This window comes from Ovis canadensis, chromosome 24 (assembly GCF_042477335.2).
Source record: "Ovis canadensis isolate MfBH-ARS-UI-01 breed Bighorn chromosome 24, ARS-UI_OviCan_v2, whole genome shotgun sequence".
Taxonomy (NCBI): Eukaryota; Metazoa; Chordata; class Mammalia; order Artiodactyla; family Bovidae; genus Ovis; species Ovis canadensis.
In genome coordinates, this window is record NC_091268.1 from 53,500,897 (window position 1) to 53,525,059 (window position 24,163).

Here is a 24,163-nt window from a genome sequence, read left to right on the forward strand (position 1 = left end):
TTTGCCGGGTTAGTTGTAGACTGCAGGACATCCTCCTTGCAGTGTGGAACTCTTAGTTGCGGCCTGTGTGAACTAGTTCCCTCACCAGGGATTGAGCCTGGGCCCTGCACCGGGAGCACGGGGTCTTAGCTTAGCTGCTGGATCACTAGGGAAGCCCATCTTCTGACTCTTTTAAAGCACGCCCCCTTCCCCCTGGTCACCTCTGGCCTTCGCTCTGGAGGGCGAGGTACTGTGTGTGTCTCCGTGTCTCACGGGGTCTGCCTGTGTCTTTGCGTCCTGGGTGGGCCTCTATCTCCTGACCCTGTGCTCGGGGGGCTCCTCTGTCTGGAAGCCCATCTCCCCTCATTCAGGTGTTCCATCTTTCGTGCTCTTCTGTCCAGGAGGTGTTTTTCACTTTCCAGCTTGTGGATCAGTTTTGTGGTTGCAGCATTTTTCCTGTTCCCAGGCTGTAGCCAGGAGGGTTTGAAGCTTCGCCCAGGTTGGTTTCCCTCGTCCTTTGTCCCCCAGGCTGCTGGGCAGTCCCCAGCTCGAGCTTGGACAGTGAAAGTTGTCAGCAGATCTGACACCGAGCACGCAGGTGGCTCAGGCCCAGGATCGCTTTCCTTTGTGCCACTGGGAGTGTGCAGAGATTACACTTAGAAATGAAAGTTACGTGACATTTTAGTCTAAGTTTTCCACGTGAGTTTTCACATGTTTTCAAAAGCCAGAGTGGTATGCCTCTGACAGCTGCCTGGCCTGAGGGTGGGGGCATCCCTGGAGGTCTGCAGGTTCTGGGAGCCGAGTGGGAGGCACTGAGGAGCGCTGACCCAGGGCCCCCGACCGCATAGCGGGCCAGCCAGCTTCTCCTGCTGTCCCTCTGGCTGGCCCCCACCGTCCGCTCCTCCCCAGGCAGAGGTGGCCAGGGCGTCTTTGTAGACAGGTTGGTTCCGTCTTTCCCACTTCACCCAGAAGTCCCTTTACCCCCGGCCATCTCCTTGTTCTGTCCCCTGTCCTTGTGGGTGTGTGCTTTCTAAAGAAGTCCGCTTACTGCCACTTCATGGAGTTTGCGTCAGGGGTGGGGTACAGTCAGATGCCCATGCCATGTAGAGCTCCAAGAAAACTGGAGGCTTTATTTGTGGTGTTGATAGTGGACAGAAAAACATGTTCAAAACGTGACTGGTAAAACTACCCACAGGCTGATCTACCCAGTCGTAAGGCAGGACCCAGTCTCTGAAAAGGTGGCCCAAGGGGCAGGCGCTTACTGATCCATTAGGGTCTTAAACCTGATTCCCAGAATCGGCAGGCCTATGGGCAGGGGTGTCCTGCAGCTCTCTGCACACCTGCCCATTACCTCAGTGCTCTCCTAGCTCCTGAGTCTGCAAATACTGTGAGCAAAAGTACTGTGAGCAAAAGTACTTCTCAAATTAGTCACGGAGGAGACCCTCGACCTCTGATCGATAGGAATCCACCTACTGGCCTCGTAGGAACCCCAGCGGAGTCCACGGTCCAAGCAGCTCTCAGTCGCCCTGATCATGCCTGGTCCACACTGGAGCCTCCCTGGGCCGGGCAGGAAACGCAGGCGGTCCTGTCGGACACCACGTGGTCCAGGACTCTCATCAGGACATCTGGCATGTGGTCTGTGAGCATCTTGGGGCCGATGAGTATTCTGCTGAATTCTGACTCGTGGGCCCACCTCACGGTGTATCGGGCAGCAGGGGAGCAGGAGCAGCTGGAGGAGGAGAGGTGACCCCATGAGCGCCGCCTCACACGCCAGCCACCCCACGGGCCGCCTCTTGCCGCTGGCGGTTGACGACCGCAGGGGTGGGGGTGCCCACACTCACCTCCCTGAGGCGCCTTCTTCCTCCAGGTGGATGATCCTGCCAGGAGGGTAGAGTGGCGGGTACTTGGTGGGTGACTCGAGCGGGGACTCGCTGGAGAAGCTGTAGGCCGGGGACCCATGCACCAGCAGGCTATGCTCCCCGAGGAGGGGCTGCGTCAGGTCGCCCCCGTCCAGGTCGGTGGGAAGGTCCTCGGGGCTCCCTCCGAACAGCTCGTACCAGCACCCGCGCAGCAGGATCTTGTACTGCGGAGAGATGGGGGGTGGCCCGTGTGAATCCAGAGACCCCCTGGGACGCGGGAGGACAGCCCAGAGCACAGCAGGACCAGCGCCTCTTAAACTCTGGCAGCCTTATTTTCTGAGCTGTGGGACTGAAGGCGTCAGAATGCTGTCAGGACAGGACTAAAGATGACAAAGAGCAAATGACTCAGCCAAACAGGGATGGTTCTGTCGAAAATTTAATCTGTGCTTGCTTAGCCATCTGCCTTCCGGGCATGTCTGTGGTCTGTGAGGGGAGTGGAGGAGTTTCTAGCAGCATCAAGAGCCCTGGGCTGCAAGGCTCTGAATTAGCAACATCCTCTGGAGGCCCCGGACAGCTGGACAGCCGGGTGGGGAGGCCCCAGGGCCCCTGAGCTACCTTGGGCTTGTTGCAGTGGGCGATCACTCGCAGGATCCTCCTCTTCAGATCTTCCAGGTTGGCCACACTCAGCCTGCTGAGCAGAAGGCCAGACTGAGGCTTGGCACTCGGCCTTCCCTGCCAGCCCAAGCCCAGCTGGGGCGGCCAGCACGCTCACCTGGGAATCACGTCCTTGCCCAGGACAAGGGACACGATGAAGGTCTTGGAGTATTCATAAAGGGATTTGCTGAAATAAAAAAGGTGCTTCAGGGAGGCTTCCAAGAGAAAGTGAGTTAACTGCCAAGCCAGGGAGCGGTCAGTGTCCCCAGAACTCAACTCTGTTCTCCATCCTCTAAAGGAGGAGAAAAACGAGACTACAGTTACAGCAACTTGCTGAGAGTCCTAGGTGTCAGCACTGGGCAGATAAATAAGGTCTTTAACCCAGCGTGGTGTCAACAGTCAGGAAGCCGGGGAAGGGTGGACGCGGACCCTCCTACGGGCAGGAATGGTGCTGCGCGTCAGCAACAGGGAAGGACGGGTTCTTGGTGAGACCGTGCTGAGATGCTGCGCTTGCTGCGAGGGGAGGAAATGAAACTGAATCACACTATACACAAAACCACCGAATTGAGCAGATCACAGACCTAAATAAACATGAAAGGCCAGACTAGCAGGCTTTTAAAAGATAGGACAGGAGGCGAGCTCTACATGCTTAGCACAGATTTCTTAAATGAGAAAGACCCCAAAATCACAAGGGAATGACAGCTCAGTGTTAAGAACATAAGCTGAAGACAAAGTAAACAGACGCCAGTGTGCAAGACTGCATTTATAACACACGCTCACAGCCGACGAGCAGCCGATGCACTGGATCCATATACAGTGCAAAAATAAGGTACGTCGAGAACTGGACGAAAGGAACTTCACGAGAGTGGAGATGATAAGTATACGGAAAGACGCAGCTTCGTCATGGAAGGGTCAACTAAACAATGGAACGCCACTGTGCACCCATCAGGCTGGGAAAAAGGCTTACATCTGACACTGAAGTGTTGGTGAGGATGTGGAGAGCGGTGCACACTGGTGAGGGTGTGAACAGGAGCAGCCGCTACAGAGCTGGCACACACTCCAGGGCCCAGCACGGCCCAGTGTCCGTCGCCAGCAGAACAGACGGATGGTTTGTGATGCGTGATGAAACGTAACGAGCATTTATACAACATTTTAGAGGCATCAAATATGTGAAATAAAGGGAAGTAACAAAAAAGTATAATTCCATTCCTCTAAATTTCAAAATCATGCAAATTCAAACTAGATTATATAGAGACACGTATACAGGTGCTAAAGCTGTTTTTTAAAGCATGGGAAAGGACTTCCCTGGTGGTCCAGGGGCTAAGACTCTACGCTCCCAATGTGAGGGGCCCAGGTTCAATCCCTGGTCAGCAAACTAGATCCCACATGCCACAGCTAACACCCAGTGCAGCCAAATAAATAAATACATTTTAAAAAAACCCAGGAAATAATGAGCACTGCCCAGGATGTGGAGGAAAGGGCATGACTGCATGACGTTGGCGGGCATATAAGTTGGTGCAGCCACTACGGAAAGCAATTTGGAGGTTTCTCAAAAAACTGACCCAGCAATTCTACCTCAAGGTATTTATCCAAAGAAAACAAGGACACTTGAAAGATACCTGCATTCACTGTACATTGTTTATAGTAGCTGAGACATGGGAACAACCAAATTACCCCCTAATGGATGACTGCATAAAACAGATAAGCTGTGTGTGTGCGCGCGTGCGCGTGTACAAAATGGAATACTATTCAGCGAAAAAAAAACAGTGAAACCCTTCACTGATGTACGGCAGAAACCAGCACAGCGCTGTAAAGCAATTATTCTCCCATTAAAAATCAACGAAAGCAAAAGAATCGCTGCTTTTGTTCAAAATCAACAGGCGTGTCACTGTAAGCAACTTTCGTGTGTATTTAAAACCAGTAATGCTTATCATAAACATGTGGCACTTTGTCTTAACCTAAAACAAGAACAAAATCTTGCCATTTGCGGACATGTTTGGACCTTGAGGACAGTATGCTCCGTGAAATAAGTCAGAGAGACAAAGACAAACACTATGATCTCACTTATGTGTGAAAACTGGAAACACGAACCAAGCTCAGGCACACACAGGAGGCGGCTGCTTGTCAGAGGCTGAGAGGCGCAGCAGAGGGCGGGAGCTGAGAGGTGCGCGAGATGGGCGACAGAAGGTACTGCTGGCTGTAAAGTTAACCGAGTCCCTGGGAGGGAAGGCGCAGCCCAGCTGCTACAGTTAACAATACCATCCTGCATATTTGAAAGCTGCTAAGAAAGTAAATCTTAAGTTCTCCTTACAGAGAAGAAAAGATTCTGTAACTACGAGGACAGATGTTAACCAGACTTACTGTGGTCAGTTCACAATACATAAACATCTGATCGTGCTGCACACCCATAACTAATCATGTATGCCAGTTACAACTCAGTTTTGAAAATGGGTCTCACACTGCACCATCTAGGTGATTAAAGCTGTGGTCCAAGAGGCCCATGAAAGGCTGGCCCATCTTTTTTCAACCAACAATGCTTTGACACAAACTCCTCCTGAGGATGAGAAATTGTAACTAAATTGCAGACAAAGTATCAGTTTGACCCTTTATCAAGGAAAAGGAGTACCTGAGCAGCCCCCTGGGCGGGGAGAAGGCGTAGCACCTGACCTGTGGGTGCGAGCTCTTGAGCATGAGAGCCAGCAGTGCCGCGGCACCCGCACCCAGGCTGTGCCCCACGACGACCAGCCGGTACTCCTGGGGGCGAGAGCAGAGTGGGTAACGGCCGAGAGAGCAGACAGCAGAGAAGGCCAAAGAAAGGAAGGAAGAACCGAAACCTCACAGGGGCGATGCTGAACGCTTGACTCAGAATCCCGTCGTTGACCAGTCGGCGGTAGACGTATCTGGCGGCCTGAGAGATGCCCTGAAAGTGCAGACACGGAGCTGTTGGCTGTTGGGCGTGGCAGGACTACACGGGCCCCACTCTGTGACACTCCCCCCAGACAGGACGGGCCACCCTGGGACCAGCGGCCTCATCGACCACCCACTGCTGTGTTCCTGGCAGCTGGTGCGGAGCCTGGAGCGAAGCAGGGGCTCAAGAGGTATTTCCATCAACCAAGAGGTGACCTCAAGAACACCCTTCTGTGTCAGTGGATGTCTCTATGGCTTTTCCTGGAGCCGCACAGCATTTTGCTGTATGGACGTCCCACAGTTTACTGTCACCAAGTTCCCAGGGTTGGTCAGGTTTAGATTATAAATGACTGATCTTTTAAGATGATGGCAAAAAAAATTCTGAAGTCACAGACAGTGACGAAGCAGCCACTATTCCAGCAAAAGCTGCGCTGAAACCACTGGAAGGGAGTTCTAGGGAGGTCAGTCTTTCATTTCCAAAAATAAAGTACAACTTCCTAACAAATAGAGCTGTCCACAAAACAGACTTCTTGAAAATTAAGTAGTTCCAATCGAGGAAGGACAACCTTGTAAACCAAAAACGTTTTCGGGATGCTTCCTAGCTGAGAGCACAGGGCTCCAGGCCCAGCAGGCTGATCTCCGACAGGGTGAAGCGGGGGAAATACCACAGGAGATGGGACTCTTCTGCTGGGGCCTAAACCTACTGCAAATTCCCGAGTCCATGACTCTGTAGCCCTGTGAGCACAGCGCGGACCCTGGCATCACCTATGAGAAGCCAGGCAGTCTGGGCCACCGGACCGTGCCTGCCTCCCTTTCCTCCCCTGCCTGCCACGTGGTGAGGTCGACTTCCGCCAGCTAGGCACCCACCAGCTGTCTGTCCAGGGCAGCCAGAGTCACATGGCGTCTGGACCACAACTTGGCTGGCGGTGGGTCTCCCTGGCACAGGTGTTATGGGTGACACGCCAAGAGGGTGTTCAGCCACACAGCCTGGACAGCGTCAGAGCCAGAACCCGGTGCCCAGGCCAAGAGCAGGGAACCTCAGGTCTCACCCTCAGCCCCTGAGCAGCTGTGCTCCTGGCTAGAGGGCAGGCGCTATCGCTGGGTGAAAAGGTGGAGGTGGCCTCTGCTGAGAGCCGGTGAGGCCTCAGTGTCACAGCACAAAGCCTGGGTCTGTGGCTCAAACACTTGGAAGAACAGGGGTAAGACACCAAGCCTGCCGGGCTCTGAGGGCAGTTGGCTAGTTGATGGGTCTCTATAATAAATATTAAATTTCTTATTTTCCTTCATGCACATTTAGTAATAATCAAACTGGACTTTCCTGTGAACTTCAGGGGCAAAAAGACAACTAAGGGTTAAAGGGAGAGAATTCGCATTTCCAGGACCGCCAAGCTCCTAACTGGCGGCAGAATCAAAAGCCTCTGCCACCCTGGGTCTTCTCTGGAGTGTCCCAGCACACACAAACCCCCCCAGAAACCTCAAAACAACAGTAAGAACAACAGAAAACGCTGGGAGGCAAAAGGCTGTCCAGACAGGGCACTGGGGCTCAACTACCAGCAGCCGCACCCTGGCAGTAACATACTTTTATAAAAACTAAGCATTCTATTTAAAAAATGGTTACTACAGGAGCAATTCGTTTTGGTTAAAAATCACACACCAGCGTCGAAGAACAGCGCGAGCCCAGCGCCCTCCACCGATTCCTCAGGGGTGCCCTTTAGGGAACCACTCGGGGCCATGCAGTCCCTCCATCTGCAGCCTCGTCAGTCATCAGGGAAAAGCAGTGAAACTGCAGTGACACCACCTCGCCCCACGAGGGCGGCTCCATCAAAAAAGTCTCGGCAAGGACGTGGGGAGATAGGAACCCACGTTAGTTTGCTGGCGGGGATGTGACAAGGTGCAGCTGTGCTGGACGACAGCTTGGGGGTTCCTCGAAACCTTCCATGGAGAAACAGCAGGAGGCCCAGCCACCCGGCCTCTGGACAGACCCCCCAGAACGGAGAGCAGGGACTCAGGCCGCTAGCTGCACGGCCGTGTTCACAGCCGTGTCCCTCACGACAGCCAAAGGGAATTGAGACACGCTACCGCGTGGGTGAAGCTCGAGGACCCTATGCTCAGTGAAGTAAGACGGTCACGAAGGACAAATTTAATTCCACGTACGTGAGGAACGTAAAGCAAGCAGATTTGCAGACAGTAAAATGGTGGGTCCAGGGGCTGGCAGCTCCCATGCCCCCCCCCCCCCCCAGAGCAGACAGTCACAGTGAAACAAGAAGCGGGCACGGTGACATCGCATCTGTGGGAGCAGCCGCAGGAAGTGCCGAGGCTGGCGGGCGGCGGGCTGCCCCTCGGGAGGGGCTGTGGGGTGGGGGGGCTTCCTCTCGGGAGGGTTGGGGGGGCTTCCTCTCGGGAGGGTCGGGGGGGCTTCCTCGGGAGGGTCGGGGGGGCTTCCTCTCGGGAGGGTCGGGGGGGTCTTCCTCTCGGGAGGGTTGGGGGGGCTTCCTCTCGGGAGGGTTGGGGGGGCTTCCTCTCGGGAGGGTTGGGGGGTCTTCCTCGGGAGGGTTAGGGGAAGTCTTCCTCTCGGGAGGGTTTAGGGGGAGTCTGCCTCTCAGGAGGGTTGGGGGGTCTTCCTCTCAGGAGGGTTGGGGGGGCTTCCTCTCAGGAGGGTTGGGGGGTCTTCCTCTCAGGAGGGTTGGGGGGGCTTCCTCTCAGGAGGGTTGGGGGGTCTTCCTCTCGGGAGGGTTTAGGGGGAGTCTGCCTCTCGGGAGGGTTGGGGGGTCTTCCTCTCAGGAGGGTTGGGGGGTCTTCCTCTCGGGAGGGTTTAGGGGGAGTCTGCCTCTCGGGAGGGTTGGGGGGTCTTCCTCTCGGGAGGGTTTAGGGGGAGTCTGCCTCTCGGGAGGGTTGGGGGGTCTTCCTCTCGGGAGGGTTGGGGGGTCTTCCTCTCGGGAGGGTTGGGGGGGCTTCCTCTCGGGAGGGTTGGGGGGGCTTCCTCTCAGGAGGGTTGGGGGGGGGCTTCCTCTCAGGAGGGTTGGGGGGTCTTCCTCTCAGGAGGGTTGGGGGGGGCTTCCTCTCAGGAGGGTTGGGGGGTCTTCCTCTCGGGAGGGTTGGGGGGGCTTCCTCTCGGGAGGGTTGGGGGGTCTTCCTCGGGAGGGTTAGGGGGAGTCTGCCTCTCAGGAGGGTTGGGGGGTCTTCCTCTCGGGAGGGTTGGGGGGGCTTCCTCTCGGGAGGGTTGGGGGGTCTTCCTCGGGAGGGTTAGGGGGAGTCTTCCTCTCGGGAGGGTTGGGGGGGGTCTTCCTCTCGGGAGGGTTTAGGGGGAGTCTGCCTCTCGGGAGGGTTGGGGGGTCTTCCTCGGGAGGGTTAGGGGGAGTCTGCCTCTCAGGAGGGTTGGGGGGTCTTCCTCGGGAGGGTTAGGGGGAGTCTTCCTCTCGGGAGGGTTGGGGGGGTCTTCCTCTCGGGAGGGTTTAGGGGGAGTCTGCCTCTCGGGAGGGTTGGGGGGTCTTCCTCTCGGGAGGGTTGGGGGGGGCTTCCTCTCAGGAGGGTTGGGGGGGCTTCCTCTCGGGAGGGTTAGGGGGAGTCTGCCTCTCGGGAGGGTTGGGGGGTCTTCCTCTCGGGAGGGTTGGGGAGGGCTTCCTCTCAGGAGGGTTGGGGGGTCTTCCTCTCGGGAGGGGTGTGGGGGGCCTGCCTGCACTGTGCTGCCCTGATGCTTTCTTCACCCCGAGCAAGGACTGCCTCAGTTACAGGGGAAGAGGCACTCAGATGCCCACTCTGACGCTTGTTCCAGTAAGTGTGTGGCTGCTGGCAAGTCACTCAGTCGCTGTGAACCTGCTGCTTTGTCTTAAAAACCAAAAGGAACCCCCTGGGGCTTCGGGGAGGTCGCGCCGCACTGCACTGGGCACCGGCAGCCTCGGCTGCCCGGAAGCGCTCAGGGGAGAGACTTGGAGGGGAAACTGCCCCACCCCTTGAGTGCCCCCGACGGGAGGCTCCAGGCCACGCGCCCCCGGCCCTACCTTGTGTGCCCAGCAGTCCTGCACCTCACACTCAAGGTCGAGGGGCTCACTCTCCGCAGACAGGTCCGTGAGGATGTCCTGAAACAGCGTGTGGGGAGAGGCCGTCGGCCGGGGGAGGCAGGGCGTGCCAGGTGGCAGGACGCGCCTGAGGGACCCGCGGGCGGTCGAGCCTGGGGGCGACACGGGGTCGGCCAGCGGACACCCAGAGCGCGGGGTGACTTTCACTGCATGACTTCACTTAGGGTTCTTTCCGGCTTTGGGCGCAGAAAATTCAAGGGGAGGGTCACCTGATCAGGGGCCTGGGGAGTCCAGTGGGCACTCCCCTGGGAGCGGCGGCTCCAGCCTGCCGGTGTTAACTTTCCACATTTCTCGGTGAGAAGGAAAAGGCTTCACCTGCTTTCCCAAGGGCCCGCTTCACAGCCTGGGCGCGCCTCCCTGGGGCGGGTGCTGTCTCGGAGGCTTCCCATCTCCCGGCTCTGGGCCCCGCCCGCGCCCCTCTCCCCGGCGGGTGGGCGGGCTCCATACCTGCAGAGACATGGTTCCTCTGACGGCCACCACCACCGACTCCTTCCTGTGGTCCAGGGCCACCAAGAAGGGGAGCTCATACACCTGGGGGCGGAGAGGACGGGCGTCAGCACAGCCGGCCCCTCGTCCGCCCGAGTGCCTGCTCCTCCCGCTGGTGCGGGGACAGGCAGACGCCTGCAGGCGGTTGGCGCTAGGGACACCAGGGGATGGGGCCTGTGCCCGGGGAGCAGCTGTGCGTCGGAGCCTGGTGACCTCACCTCCCCGGATTCCCCCGAGAGGGACTCTACGTGGGGCAGTGTGGAGGCGTCTTGAAAGAGCCCCCAGAGCAGACAGAGCCTTCCGTGGAAAATCGCCGTCTTTAAGCCCATCGGCCCTTTCATCAGCGATCACTGAGCAGCGTTGGTCAGGGAGCGGTGGTCACCACCGGGGCTCCGGGCGCCGCACCGAGCTGGGCAGCAGACTCACCGGTGACGTGAGAACATGCCCCCGGGCACTCTGACCTCAGCAGCATGGTGTGAGATGTTCCCACGCCCCAGGTGAGTCTACGGTGCAGGCGTGTGGGAGCCCACGGGCTCAAGCGCAGTACACAGGGGTCCCCCAAACTGTCTGTGTGCTGCCATTGCGAGGGCTCCTCCTGAGCCGGGCTCCCACAGCATGGCTGTGGCCTGGGCTCCAGAGATGTGAACGCTCCCCGGGAGAGTCTCCTAAACAGCAGACATGAGCCGCTGTGCTCCCCGAGGGTCTGGGCTCTCGGCGCCGCTGCAGAACAGGCAGGGAGCCATGAAGCAGCACAGGACAGCCCCTGGCACCAGACAGACCGGCCCCTGTGGGCTCGCTAACCTGCCTGGTGGGTGGGAGGCCCGCTGCCTGGCATGAACAGCACGGAGCCAGACCCAGAGACGTGAGTGACTAAGCCCCGGCACCCGTGTGGGGCTCCCGCCAAGTGCAGCTCACGGTTCTTCAGTAGAAGCTGTCTGCCCCATCACGCTAACCCTGGGTGGGTGCCACGGGTGCCCGTGAACCTGCCGAAGCAGCACGTGAGATTCGGGGGTGAGCGCGTGTCTGTGTCCGTGTCTCCGACATTTTCCCAGGGGACTCGTGTGGAACCTGCACCAGAACCTCAGAGGACCCAGAGGACGGCGCGGGCTGCTCTACCTTGTCGTGGAAGCTGATGTGGATGAAGTCTCGGTGCTGCAGCCCCGTCGTCCGCAGGATGGAGCTGAAGTGGCAGTTGAGCTGATCACCTCCGACCAAGTCGTAGTCGGTGGTGCTGCGTCTGCAGCTGGAATGGGGCAGAGGCGTCACGGCCGCGCCTGGGAGACCCAGCCCGCCGGCCCGTCCCTAGCAAACGCGAGGACTCTGCGCACAGTATTCACACTCCGTCTGGCTAACCTTTAACAGCCTTCTGAAGACATTTACTCATTTATTTGGCTGCACTGGGCCTTAGCTGTCATGAGGGACCTTTCGCTGGGACGCACCGACTCTGGCTGTGGCACTGGGGCCTGGCTGCCCCACAGCACGTGGGATCCTAGTTCCCTCACCAGGGATTGAACTCGCATCCCACACATCGAAAGGCAGATTCTCAACCTCTAGACCACCAGGGAAGTCCCTTTAACGGCCTTTAAATGATATTTATTGTGTACGCTTCTTACTAGAGTCTGGAACCACGGTAATACTTCCCGTATTCAAAAAATAAACCAACAAGGATGGAAAGAGACCCTAACCTCATCAGAAATGGACAAGCCAGCATCATCGCCTGATACGAGGTACTGAGAAGGACACACGCTCTGCACGGAGCATTCCTGCCGAAAACATGTAACCTGAACCGTTCGTGAAGAAACCACGAGACAGAGGCAGAGTGAACGCCATCTTACGACACACGGGACTGTCCTTTTCAAAATGTCGGTATCACGAAAGTTACGAAAAAACGACTGAGGAGTTGCTCTAAACTGGAGGAGGCTAAGGAGACGTGACAGCCCAGTGCAGCACACGCTCCTGGATCGAGAGAAAATGTGCTACAGAGGGGACCACTGGGACAGTTAGAAAGACTGCAGCAGCTGATGGTGAACTTCCTGGATTTCACACTTGTCCTGGAATTTACGTCAAAGAGAGACCTCGTTCTTAAGAAACACAAGCTGAGGTAACTGGTGGGGGGGCGGGGGGCATGATGTCCAGAACCCAGCCTCTGATGGTTTTCTTTGGCGGGGAGAGGGGTGCATATGTTTATGGAGAGGCAGCGACACAGCACACGGGGCGAGAGCGAGCTGCAACCGGGGCTCCAGATGCAGGACGCGGGCGTGTCAGGACTGCGTGTGCGGTTTCTGAGATATTTCACAATAGGAAGAAGCTTTTAGCAAAGGGGAATGTGACTATCTTTAGAAAATAAAGGGCGGACACCGCAGCAAGCGACCTCGGCAGGGAGGTGGAGACCTCGCACGACCTACCAGTCGCCGCCGACCCGGCAGAGCCCCGTGAAGGGGTTCCTGTAGACGTAGAGGGGCCACCCGTAGGCGGCGGCTGCAAACTGCATGTAGTGGTGGCAGTTCTCCAACTCTGCGTCCAGATCGGCCTCCTGTGGGCAGAGCAACAGCCTCCTGTTAGGGGAGCCCGTACGGAGAGGGCCGGCGCCCTGTCCGCCCTGGACTCTCGTTTCACGGTGGAACCTGTATGGAGAGGGCCGGCACCCTGTCCACCCTGGACTCTCGTTTCACGGTGGAACCTGTATGGAGAGGGCCGGCGCCCTGTCCGCCCTGGACTCTCGTTTCACGGTGGAGCCCGTTATGGAGAGGGCTGGCGCCCTGTCCGCCCTGGACTCTCGTTTCAAGGCGGAGCCTGTATGGAGAGGGCCGGCGCCCTGTCCGCCCTGGACTCTCGTTTCACGGTGGAGCCTGTACGGAGAGGGCTGGTGCCCTGTCCGCCCTGGACTCTCGTTTCACGTGGAGCCTGTTACGGAGAGGGCCGGCGCCCTGTCCGCCCTGGACTCCCGTTTCACGGTGGAGCGTGGCTGGGTTACGCTGCTGCGTCAGTCTCAGGTATATAGCAAAGTGACTCCATTACACGCATGCACACACTACTCTTTTTCAGATTCCTTCCCCACGTTGGGTGTTACAGGACTTTGAGGAGAGCCCCCTGTGCTACACAGGAGGGCCTCGATGATTGATCTCTGGCAGAACATGCTACGAGCTTAAACCTGAACTCAAATTCCCGATTCTTCCCTTTCTTTCTTCAGGGAATAGACACCTTGGAGGACTTCTATTGGAAAAACTGATCCCTGAATACAGACAGACGGAACCCCCTCATTTTTTGGCTGTGCTATGTGGGCCTCCCTGGTGGTGCAGAGGTTAAAGCGTCTGCCTGCAATGTGGGAGACCTGGGTTCAATCCCTGGGGCGGGAAGATCCCCTGGAGAAGGAAATGGCAACCCACTCCAGTACTCTTGCCTGGAGAATCCCATGGACGGAGTAGCTTGGTGGGCTACAGTCCATGGGTCGCAAAGAGTGGGACACGACTGAGCGACTTCACTCACTTTGATGTGGTATGTGGGATTCTAGTTCCCCGACGAGGACTGAACCCACGGCACCTGCGCTGGGAGGACGGAGTGTTACCTGCTGGACCGCCAGCAAGTCCAGACCCCTCACTGAGAAGGATGCACGAGTTAGCAGCAAGCATCCCTAGTGACTCTGCAACTCCACATCCTGCTGGATGCACACGTGGACACTACGTGCAGCAACAGGGGCTGCTGGGAGCCAGGGGCTCGAAAGAGCAGCTCAGACAGACAAATGAGCCTCGGGCAATTTTCTCTTTCAAAAGCACAGAAATCTGTGGCGGGAAAGCAACCACCAGAGCTGAACTGCTCCCCAGGCTCAGAAGAGAGTGCATGCGCTCTGGGAGAACCTGGTCCCATCCGAGAAGGAAGTTTTGATGTGCAGACAACAGCCAATTTCCTAAAAGAGAATGCCTGGGGGGAAGGAAACACGACGGGCTGTGGACTGGCCAGGAGCCGGCTCCCCGCCACCTCAAGGCCAGGGGATGCGGAGGGGCCTCGCCTGACAGGCACCAAACCACAACCGGCAGATCCACACATCAAGACGCCAATCAACGGTTCCCGAAACTGGTTGTTTTTTTTTTTTTAATTTACAAATAGGTATGAATGTCAAAAGGGCACAACCCAACAGAAACGTGGGCTTACCTGGAAGGGCCCCGGGGAGTGGGTGACTACCTCGGTGGGCTCAGGGGGGCTCCGTGCATGGTCCTGCTGCTGATGGAGGAGGGCAAGGCCGGCTGCGATGTCGCTGGGCACCAGGTCCGTGTCCTGGACGGGAAACCACTGCGGCTCAGTGCCCACCCGGTGGCAATGGCCACAAGTCCCCGAGGGCCCGGGTGGACAGCTCACACGCGCACACACACAGTCACAGGTGAATGGGTGTTTTTGGAAATCCTTCCCTCTCAGGACGCCTGCACATGAACCTGGTGTTTCTTCCTCTCCTGCCCTCAGACTAAGCCCACTCGAGGACATAATCATATCACTGATTCCGATTCTCAGATGTCACTTAAGTGACTCAGCTATTTTTAATCTATGACACATGCCCATCAAGCGGGCAAACGTGCCCTGTTTGTAGTAACAAATGATGCTAGTCCCGTTCACACCCTTGCTGCTCGAGATGCTGAGGTCTTGTTGAGAAGGGCCCACGACAGAGGCTGACGAGCTTGGGCTCACACTCGCCAGGCAGGGCCAGTCTAAAAAGACCCCCAGACTCGGAAAGCCCCAGAGTCAGTCTGTGGGGCCTGATCTGACCCTCTCCTCCCGGGGTGGGGACAGGGAGCCCCCCACCCCCAGAGGACTTGCCCTCGGGAGCTACGTTCTGTCGACAGGGAGATGGGCTTGGGACGCGGAGAACTCATCTGCCCCAAAGAAGCGTTCACGCAACAGGAGGAGGAGACGGAGCAGACCCCAGTGGCTTACTGAAAAGTAGGTTGAGAAAAGTTCTGCCGTACTCGAAAAGGCGACGCGAGTGTGGTCGTCCCGGCCGACACAGCAGCACAGCAGCCTGACTCGCGTCTCCCACACGCTGGTCGCCGCCGTCTTGAGGCCACTCAGCAGCTGGTTGGACTCGCGGCTGTCTAGGGGCTGGGGGCCCAGGGGGGCGCCCGGGGCCGCCTTGCCCCCCAGCGGGTCGAAGACGATGAGGATGGTGAGCATGGTGGAGGCGATGATGAGCCAGCTGCAGGGCGGTGGGGGGGCGGGCTGAAACCCAGGTCCTGCAGCCCCTCAGCCTCGTGGGGCTGGGGCACCCTCCCGGGGGAGCACCTCCTGCCTCGGGACAGCTGGGGCTCCAACTACCAAGAAAGATGGGGAGCTGCCTGGGGTGGGCAACTCGGTTCCTCGAGAAAGTTCCTTATGAGCCCACAGCCAACCGAGGCCTGGCGAAGACGGAGCCCCCTGAGCCACAAAAGGAAAAGCGGGCTGCATGGTTGACAAAGCCGCGGCCAGGTTCAGAAGCCCCTGCCCGTGACCGGGGTTATTCCCCGGGGCCCCAGGGCTTTGCTCGGCAAAACCAGAGCAAGCTTCTTGCACTCGGGCCATGCTCGAATGGCTTTCATCCACACACTGCACTCAGTCACTGCAGTCACGTCCAACTCTTGGGGACTCCACGGATTGCGGCCCCCTGGGCTCCTCTGGCCATGGGATTCTCCAGGCAAGAGTACTGGAGTGGGTTGCCATTTCCTCCTCCAGGGGATCTTCCCAATCCAGGGATCGAACCTGTGTCTCTTGAGTCTCCTACATTGGCAGGCAGATTCTTTACCACTAGCGCCACTTGGGAACCCCTTTCATCCGTACATTTCAACACTTCCAGGCTGCCCGCGATGCACAGGGCGCCGTGGGGGCAGGAGCGTGTGTGCTCCAGGAAGGTGACCCAGGAAGGGCCGCCCGCGGCCTCAGGTGCAAGGCTCTGGACTGTGCCGGGAGCCTCCACCCTGACTGACAGCCCGCGGGGCAGGTCTGGGTTGTCTGTACGATTTTCAGCTGGGAAAGGCAAAAGCCTCACTCCAGGGGATTGTGCTCTGCAGCAGTTTTGCTGCCGAAGAGACCGTGCGTCTTCTCGGCCCGCTTGTCGCTGGTGCCCTGCTCTGGTCTCAGGCTTCTTCCCTCTTGTGAGGGGCCGGAGGGCATGCAGAAAAGCGGAAGCTGGCAAGGAAGGGAACTACAGCCGGAAGTGTGTGCTGGGCCATGAACCGTTCCCCGCCGCGTGTCTAACTACTTCCGGAAGCCTGCACGCCACCAGGGCACCTGCAGGGAACCCACCTCGAGCGCACCTCGGACAAGAGCCCGCAGGAGGAGACGGGACCTCACCTGACCACAACGGTCGCGATGATGCCATTGCCCACAGTCCGGTTACATTGAATGCCGTCCGCGATCCAGGCGGCCCCCAGGGACGCCCAGACCATCTCTGGCAGGAAGAGCGCCAGGCGCACGTAGAGCAGCTTGGACATGGATTTCCGCGGTCCCGGGTTACAGATGGTCCCTGGAATACAGAGCACGTCCACGCTCCAGGCTGGCCTCCAGGGGACGGGGCGGCTCCTTTTGGCAGAAACACAGCGGCCGCAGCACAGGTGTGCAGGCTGCTCCCCACCAGCGGCGTTTCTACCCGTAACCGGGAACCACTGCTCGCCTCTGAGAGCGAGAGGCAAAGTGAGGGATGGGAGGCGCGACAAAAGCCTCAGAATTATTTCTTAGACTCACTGGGGCTTAAAAACACTTCTGGGAGGACTTCCCTGGTGTCCAGTGGTTAAGAATCTGCCTTTCAATATCGGGGACATGGGTTCGATCCCTGGTCAGAGAACTAAGATCCCACGTGCCCAGGAGCAAGTAAGCTCACATACCGCAAGAAAAGATTGTGCTTTCAGCAACCAAGACTCAACACAGCCAAAAATAAATAAATATTAAAAAAAAAATACACTTCTGGGTTTTCTAACTACACTGGCCATAAAGTCATGTTCCACATCGGATACTTCTGAGAGCAAAATGAGGCTCTATTAACAGTTATGCCAGGACAAGCGACGTGAAACAGAGCTGTCACAGGCGAGCAGGGCTAGGCGGTCACCCAGGTCTCACAGCTGGGCAAGTCCAGGACCGCCTGCCACACCGCCCACCTGAAACACCTCCACCCTCTGGACGACTGCAACGGAGTCACCACCCCACTTCACGGATGAGGAAGCAGAGGCTCACAGAGCTCAGCAAGCACTTTCTAAAGCCAGGTCTGCACGACCCAGGCTCTCTGCCTTGCCAGCGAGCGCCCTGTGAGCATCACTCTTGGGAAGCAAACAAGTGTGACCTGGAGACCACTTGTGGATGCCCACCACCGAGACACAACATTTAAAACTGTGTTTGTAAGATAAACCCAAGTATCATTAACTCTTAATGTAAAACATCAGCTTTCCCCCTTCAGAGGTTGTGAATTTCACAACTTCACCAATTTCAACATCAAAACCACCACACGATTCAAACAAAAGCAGTAACTGGAAAAAAAAACAACCCTAAGATCTGAAAAATAATTTGATAAGAAAACAGCTTTTAAATTCCCAAAGCTACCTTCCACTAGAATGAATCACTGAGGGTCACGTTTTAGAACACTGGACACCATCAGGCCTCACTGAGGCCACAAAGTCAGAAAGTCCTAGGATAATTGACATGGCTGCCTCTCTCCCTGAGGGGCAAGGAATGAAGGTCTGCAGAAATCTGCCCTGTCTCTGGAGAGAATTATCCTATAACAACAGCCAACCACCAGAGAGACAATAGGAAGGAGGATCTGCTCACAGCCCGCCCCAGAGGCCGAGGATCCCGAGGAAGGGGCTGCTCGGATGCTGCGCGCCCGGACCCAGGACCCCAGCCCCTGGCACCGCCTAAGTGCAGAGACGGAGGCGAGGAGGCAGGAGACACGAGTTCCCGCAAGGTGTCCAGAAAAAACAGGAGACGCGGAAAAAGCCTCTTCTGTGCATGCTTGCCTAGGAAAACATCCTGCTTTTATGTCAACCTTTATTCTCCCCTCGGGGCAGTCAGCTGCCAGCTGGACCTGTAGTGGGCTGTAGTGGGCATCACGAAGCCAGTGCCCAGAATGGATGGTGTGACTGCATCCCCGAACGAGATGGCCTCGATGCGGTCTCAGGAGGTAACCCCACTGCCCCTCCCGAGGCAGGGCCACGGACGCGCAAGCCGCAGAGGGCAGGCCTGGGTCCCAGAGGGCGAGAGGAAGACTTCCTCAAGCTCAAGCCAGATGTGGCCAAGGGCAGACCTTGACCTTGAGGGCCTTCTGTCAAAACATGGTATTCATGAGGGTGGAGGTTGTTTAGCCTCTACGCCATGTCCAACTTTTTTGTGACCCCATGGACTGTAGCCACCAGGCTCCCCTGTCCGTGGGATTCTCCAGGAAGAACACTGGAGTGAGTGGGTTGTCATTTCCTTCTCCAGGGGACCTTCCCGACCCAGGGATTGAACCCGCAGCTCCTGCACTGGCAGCTTCCTTATCACTGAGCCACCTGGGAAGCTCATGAGGGTGGATCTTCCCTAATTAAACCGCCCACATGGTTGAAACTAGAGGGTTTCATCAGGGAGCTTTTCAAATCAAAAGTAGAAACCTTATAGTTTCTACTAAGGTAATGAGCTGAAATTACACCCCCACGTTGCTAAGAGAAATTCTGACTTCATCCAGATGGCTCATCTAACTGAAAGCCTTCAGTTGTCATGTCTGTTGGCGGGATGGTTACTCCACTTCTTATCTGACTTGAATCATCCCCATTTGCCTTTTTTTTCCCCCCCCTTAACTTTACGGTATTGGTCACTGAAATTTATGTAACACTGTTAATAAAGCATACAATGTTATTTATTGGCAATTAAACTAACATGTTTTTATAAAATCTCATCTTTGGTTCAGCTGTGGTATCTTTATCTACAAGCATCAGAAACTCGAACTCAGGCTGGTTTAAAAACCAGCAGGACCTGTCCTGACTCAGAGGACTGGAAACGCAGGGCAGGGCTGGCACGGGCGCCCTCCTAGCCCCGAGGGGAGGTGGCAGCTCATTCCTGCGTCTTCCCAAGGACAACAACACGCCGCTTCTGGATCTTTCCCAGGCGAGCAGGGGAGGATGTCCTGGAACTTCCCAGGGAACTCCCCGAATTTCACGGGCCCGATCCAGGTCGCACGTCCAGTCCTGAACCAACCACCGACCCCCGAGGATCATTCCAGTGTGGGGCAGAGGGTGGGCGTCTGACACTATGTGAGGAGTCAGTTGGGGGCGGTCCTGAGTAAAACTGGTTCTGTTTGGAGGAGGCTGCCAGTGGGAAAAGCGATCCACCCGTAACACCCCGCACCCAGCAGAAGCTTGCCGAGCCCTAACGGGTGAGCTGGGCCCAGGTCGGCCAGGGCACGAGGTCATCCATCCCTCATGCGGTGTGAACGTGCCCTGACATCACCAAACATCTCTGAAGGAAAACGTTTAAGGGGTAAAAAAAAAAAAAGAAAAGAAAAGCGTATCCTTAACCCACTGCGGGGCTTCCCTGTGGCTCAGCTGGTAAAGAATCTGCCTGCAATGCGGGAAACCTGGGTCCGATCCCTGGGTTGGGAAGATCCCCTGGAGGAGGGAAAGGCCACCCACTCCAGTCTTGTGGCCTGGAGAAGTGCATGGACTGTGGTCCATGGGGTCACAGAGAGCCGGACACGACTGGGAAACCTTCACCTTCACTCACCCACCATTACAGCCACCGCCCTGGCGCGCTGAGCAGACTGCCGCGAGCAGACAGGACAGCCAGATGGCACAGCCTGTTCCACAAGGACACAGCCCGCACGCTCCATCTTTCAGAAGATCCGACCGCACTCAGAACCTCCAAGCACGGAAGCCACGTCGCACACGTCCCAGCTCCCTCCTCTCCTTCAGCCTCGGCACTGGTGCCAATCCGCACCAGGGGTCCAACTGGGGCCGCCTTCAATCCAGACCCCAGGCGCCCATGTTCTCAGAGCTAAGTGAAAATACACAGAGTGCTCCAGTCTACACGTTACTGCAGGACACGCCACGCGCCGTGCTTCCAGCTCATCTGGACCCTACGGTCTTGTTCTCCTGAAACACTCCACCGCTACCATTTCTCTCTGTATCTCCCACCATCTTTTAAGTTTCAGTCTATGGTTCGAAAACGTCGAGACCTAGATTCCGTCACTGGGTGTATTGGCTACTTTCTCCCTCCCAGTTCTATCACCATCATCCACGCTTGTTGGCGTTTCTCCTACACTCAGGCAGTGAACACACCCTAAAGCACGCTGGATGGCAGCCTGCCAGGCAGCCCTGCCTCTGACTGATGAGCTCTTATTTACTGATGCATTTCTTTAGCAGCCAGCAGAGTGCTCAGCTCATCCTGCAAACCACAGTAAGAGACAGGGAGGCTTTGGAACGTTTTCAGGCATTCTCAGTTAAGTGACTGTCTGCAGAAAACGGTAACAGAAGAAGTTATTAAGAAGAGATGTAACTTTGGGGACTTCCCTAGTGGCCCAGGGGTAAAGAATCCACAGGCCAGTGCAGGAGACACAGGTTCCATCCCGGGTCTGGGAAGCCCCCGCAAGCCACAGTGCAACGAACCCACGCCCCATGACCGCTGCGCCTGTGCTCTGGGGCCCAGGAAACGCAACGACTGAGCCACGTGCTGCAGCTACTGAAGCCCGCGAGCCCATGCTCTGCAGCGAGAGAAGCCCCCGCGACGAGAAGCCCACGCACCGCAACTTTGGTGACACGAGAAAAGCCCGCAAAGCGGCAAAGACCCTGCAAAGCCGAAAAAAATACACTGTCGCACACAGGAAAGAGCAGAGATGTAACACTTACAGCTCATTAATAAAAGGACAAAGAACCCGATTTAAAATCGGGCAAAGGATCTGAACAGACGTTTCTCCAAAAATGATATGCAAACGGCTACCAAGCATATGAAAAGAGGCTCAACATCATTAGTCATCAAGGAAAAGGGACTCCAGACCACAGCGAGGTACCACTTCACATCCACTAGGACGGCTGTCCTCAAACGGTCAGATAATAAGCGTTGAGGAAGATGTAGAGAAACGAACCCTCGGGAAGTGCTGGTGGGAAAGAAAAATGGTGTAGCTGCTTGGAAAACAGGCTGCCAGTCCCTCGGAAAGTTAAACAGTTACCATATGATCTAGCAGTGACCCCCCCTAGGTACACATCCAAGAGAAATAAAACATAATGGTTATGTCAAGACAAGATGCGACTGTTCAAAGCAGCACTGTTTGTAACAGCCAAAACGTGGAGACAACCCAAACGCCCACCAGCTGGTGAGCGGCTGGGTAAACCATGGTATATCCATTCAGTGCAGGGTCATTCAGCCATGAAAAGGGGTGAAGGGGACTTCCTGGTGGCCCAGTGGCTAAGACTCCGTGCTCCCACTGCAGGGGGCTCCGGGTTCCATCCCTGGTCAGGGAACTAGATCCCACATGGGACAACTAAGGCTCTTAGAGTGCCACAACTGAGACCCAGCACAGCCAAATTAAACAAATATTTTAAAAAAGAAAGTGAAAGTCGCTCAGTCATGTCCAACTCTTTGCGACCCCATGGACTGTACTGTCCCTGGAATTCTCCAGGCTAGAATACTGGAGTGGGTAGCCTTTCCCTTCTCCAGGGGATCTTCCCAACCCAGGGATGGAACCCAGGTCCTCCCGCATTGCAAGCGGATTCTTTACCAGCTGAGCCACCAGGGAAAGCTCTGCTTTAAAAAAAAGAAAGAAAAGTGTCCAATAGAAAAGCCTCATCCTTACCTTTCATGCTGACACACACGATGGCCGACACGGTGCCTATGATAACCGCCAGGAGGACAAGGAGCACAATCAGGTAGCTGCTGAGCAGGACACCCCCCGGGCAGTCCAGCTTCCCTCTGTGCATGAGGTACAGCATCAGGATGCCAACCCACCTGTCGAGACACGGGCAGGCTCAGAAATGGAACCCAGGGAGCCACTTTGCAAAACATGACGGAAGAAAGTAAAAGGAGTTAGTATTTTCCCAAACAGGGCCAGGTTCACTCTGGAACCTTAGCTGGTCAGGAATATGCCTGCAACGCAGGAGACCGGGGTTCAATTTCTGGGTGCGAAAGATCCCCTGGAGAAGGAAATGGCAACCCACTCCAGTATTCTTGCCGGGAGAATCCCACAGACAGAGGAGCCTGGTGGGCTACAGTCCATGGGGTCGCAGAAGCTGGACACAACTGAGAGACTAAACCACCACCAGTAAAAGATTTACTAAATCAACTAAAGAGTACAGCTCTTTTTCCTTTTTTTAATGAATTTCATACTTTGCTGATGGCATTGTTTTTATTCTATGCCTGCTGTAATACATTTGTTACTTCATTTACTTGGCTTTGCCAAAAATTCTGGCATGCAGGATCTTTGCTCCCCAACCAGGGACTGAACCTCTGAGCCTACAAGGGAAGCTTGCAGGCTTAACAGCTGGCTCACCAGGGAAGTCCCTGTAACACAGTTAAAGCCATAAGCAAGCAATTTCAATGCAAACTCCTGGGAAAAAGCCCCCATTGTGACTCTGAGCTAAAACAACAAAGTATATGCTTGTTCAGTTATCAGCACAAGTTTTACTTCTGTGTATTAACATGTAATTGACAAAAACACATCCTAAGGGGCTGTGTATAATCCAAAAACAAGAGGTTGGGAAACAAGCTAGGAAAGTCTCGGTGGTGACCACGATCAACTTGAAAGGACCAGGACTGTGGGCTCCTGGGTGTACTTCGCAATTCTGTGCAGAGCAATGAAAGATAGCAGCAATCAAGCCAAGACCACGGTGACTCACCACTGGAGTTATTTCAGAATCAGGAAGAGGGCATCATTGGGCAAGAACCTAGTTTTAAGGGGGTTCAAGGCCAGAAGGGGAACTGGACTAGATAACTGTGTGCTTTCGTCAGTTTTGTAACATTATAACTCCTTGTCTAGAAAAAAAAACGAAATGATCTCGATAAGATGGGCTCTGAAAACTACAAACGGACTAAGCAGCAGCTCATAATAGTTCACGTTGTTTCTTTCCCCTAAAGAATCTAAATACTTTTTTTTAAATGTATCAGATATATATATATATATAGGCTGCGCTGGGTCTTCCTGGCTGCGTGGGCTTTCTCTAGTTACAGCTAGAGCGGGCTTGTCACTGCGATGGCTTCTCGAAGGCGGAGCACTGGGCTCAAGGGCGTACAGACTTTAGGAGACGCAGCTTCTGGGCTCAAGAGTTGTGGTGCCTGGGCTCAGTTGCTCCGGACATGTGCGATCTTTCACGACCAGGGATTGAACCCGTGTCTCCTGCATTACTCTTTGCTCAGACCCTTTAGGGACAGACTTCAGGCGCCCGATTCCACAGACTGGAGAGTTAAGTGCCAGTCCCCCGCGGTCCTGGGATTCAGCCGCGCCCGGCTCAGGAACCGCGCACGAAGGGTACTGTTGCCAACCTCGCGTCCGGCAAACACGGGATGCTGTGCGTTTCCGTGCAGAGCGCTGGAGAGCTGCAGGCGGCAGCGCCCGGCTCCGGGGGAGGAGATCCCACGGCCACCGCCTCGGCGGCCAGCGCGCCCCGGCGGCTCCAGGCAGGGCGCCCGAGCCCCACAGCGCCGGCGTCCTGGCGGCGGGCCCGCCCCGTGACCCTGGGCACGGCCCGCCCGCCTGTAAACCGGGACAGCAGCGGCACCCACGTCCCCGGGCGGCGGAGGAGGCCAGGGATGCGAGCGCGGGGCAGACGACACCCTCCCCGCCCGCTGCCGGCCCGGGCCCGCTCCCTGCCGCGCGCCGAGCCCGCGTCCTCACCACAGCACTCGCACCAACAGCTCGAAGACCCCCGGGAAGACCAAGTCGTCGCTGGCGATGGCCCAACGCCGGCCGAACAGCACCATCCCCGGCATGGCGGACGGAAGCCCAGCGGCCCGCGGCGCCTGCAGCCGTCCGGAGCCCGGAGCCCGGAGCCCTTGCGACTCTGCCGCCTGCCCGCGACTCCGCGCAGGCGCACACGGGGGCCGGGCCCGGCGCACGCGCACTGAGCCCCGCGCGGTCGCGGCTGGGCCTCTGCGCCTGCACAGATGCGCGGCCCGGGGCGCAGGTGCGCTTCATAGGCTCGCTGCATGTGTTAGGTCCCTTCTGTTGTTTTCTTTTCGTAAGTAGAAGCTCCAGTACTTTGGGCACCTCATGCGAAGAGTTGACTCATTGGAAAA

At 56.6% G+C, this 24,163-nt stretch overlaps 1 protein-coding gene across 6 annotated transcripts; it reads right to left on the bottom strand.

The window, feature by feature from the left end:
* Nucleotides 1-1,089: 1,089 nt before the first annotated feature.
* Nucleotides 1,090-24,077, bottom strand: DAGLB (diacylglycerol lipase beta). 6 transcript variants are annotated; one of them, XM_069569497.1, is made up of 16 exons: nucleotides 23,763-23,957; nucleotides 21,729-21,880; nucleotides 20,785-21,032; nucleotides 16,274-16,594; nucleotides 14,885-15,143; nucleotides 14,111-14,233; nucleotides 12,367-12,494; nucleotides 11,078-11,204; nucleotides 9,923-10,006; nucleotides 9,398-9,475; nucleotides 5,332-5,412; nucleotides 5,119-5,246; nucleotides 2,611-2,679; nucleotides 2,454-2,526; nucleotides 1,821-2,062; nucleotides 1,090-1,708 (listed from the first exon to the last, which is right to left on the bottom strand). In XM_069569497.1, the coding sequence occupies exons 3-16, from the start codon at nucleotides 20,880-20,882 to the stop codon at nucleotides 1,510-1,512; spliced, it is 2,010 nt and encodes a 669-aa protein (XP_069425598.1). In that variant the 5' UTR covers nucleotides 20,883-21,032; nucleotides 21,729-21,880; nucleotides 23,763-23,957; the 3' UTR covers nucleotides 1,090-1,509. The 6 variants fall into 6 exon arrangements, with proteins under 6 accessions (XP_069425598.1, XP_069425596.1, XP_069425592.1 ...); XM_069569495.1 differs by having other exon boundaries at nucleotides 2,454-2,529; XM_069569491.1 differs by lacking the exon at nucleotides 20,785-21,032 and having other exon boundaries at nucleotides 16,274-16,501; nucleotides 23,763-24,077.
* Between the last annotated feature and the right edge of the window lie 86 nt (nucleotides 24,078-24,163).

Bases quoted from the DNA above. Each gene is read 5' to 3' on its own strand.
- DAGLB (XM_069569491.1), bottom strand. From the start codon at position 24,062: ATGAAGCGCACCTGCGCCCCGGGCCGCGCATCTGTGCAGGCGCAGAGG. The intron at 5,247-5,331 runs GTGAGGTTTCGG...TCTCGCCCCCAG, and splicing joins AAGCGTTCAGCATCGCCCCT to GAGTACCGGCTGGTCGTCGT. The intron at 1,709-1,820 runs GTGAGTGTGGGC...CTCCTCCTCCAG, and splicing joins GAAGAAGGCGCCTCAGGGAG to CTGCTCCTGCTCCCCTGCTG.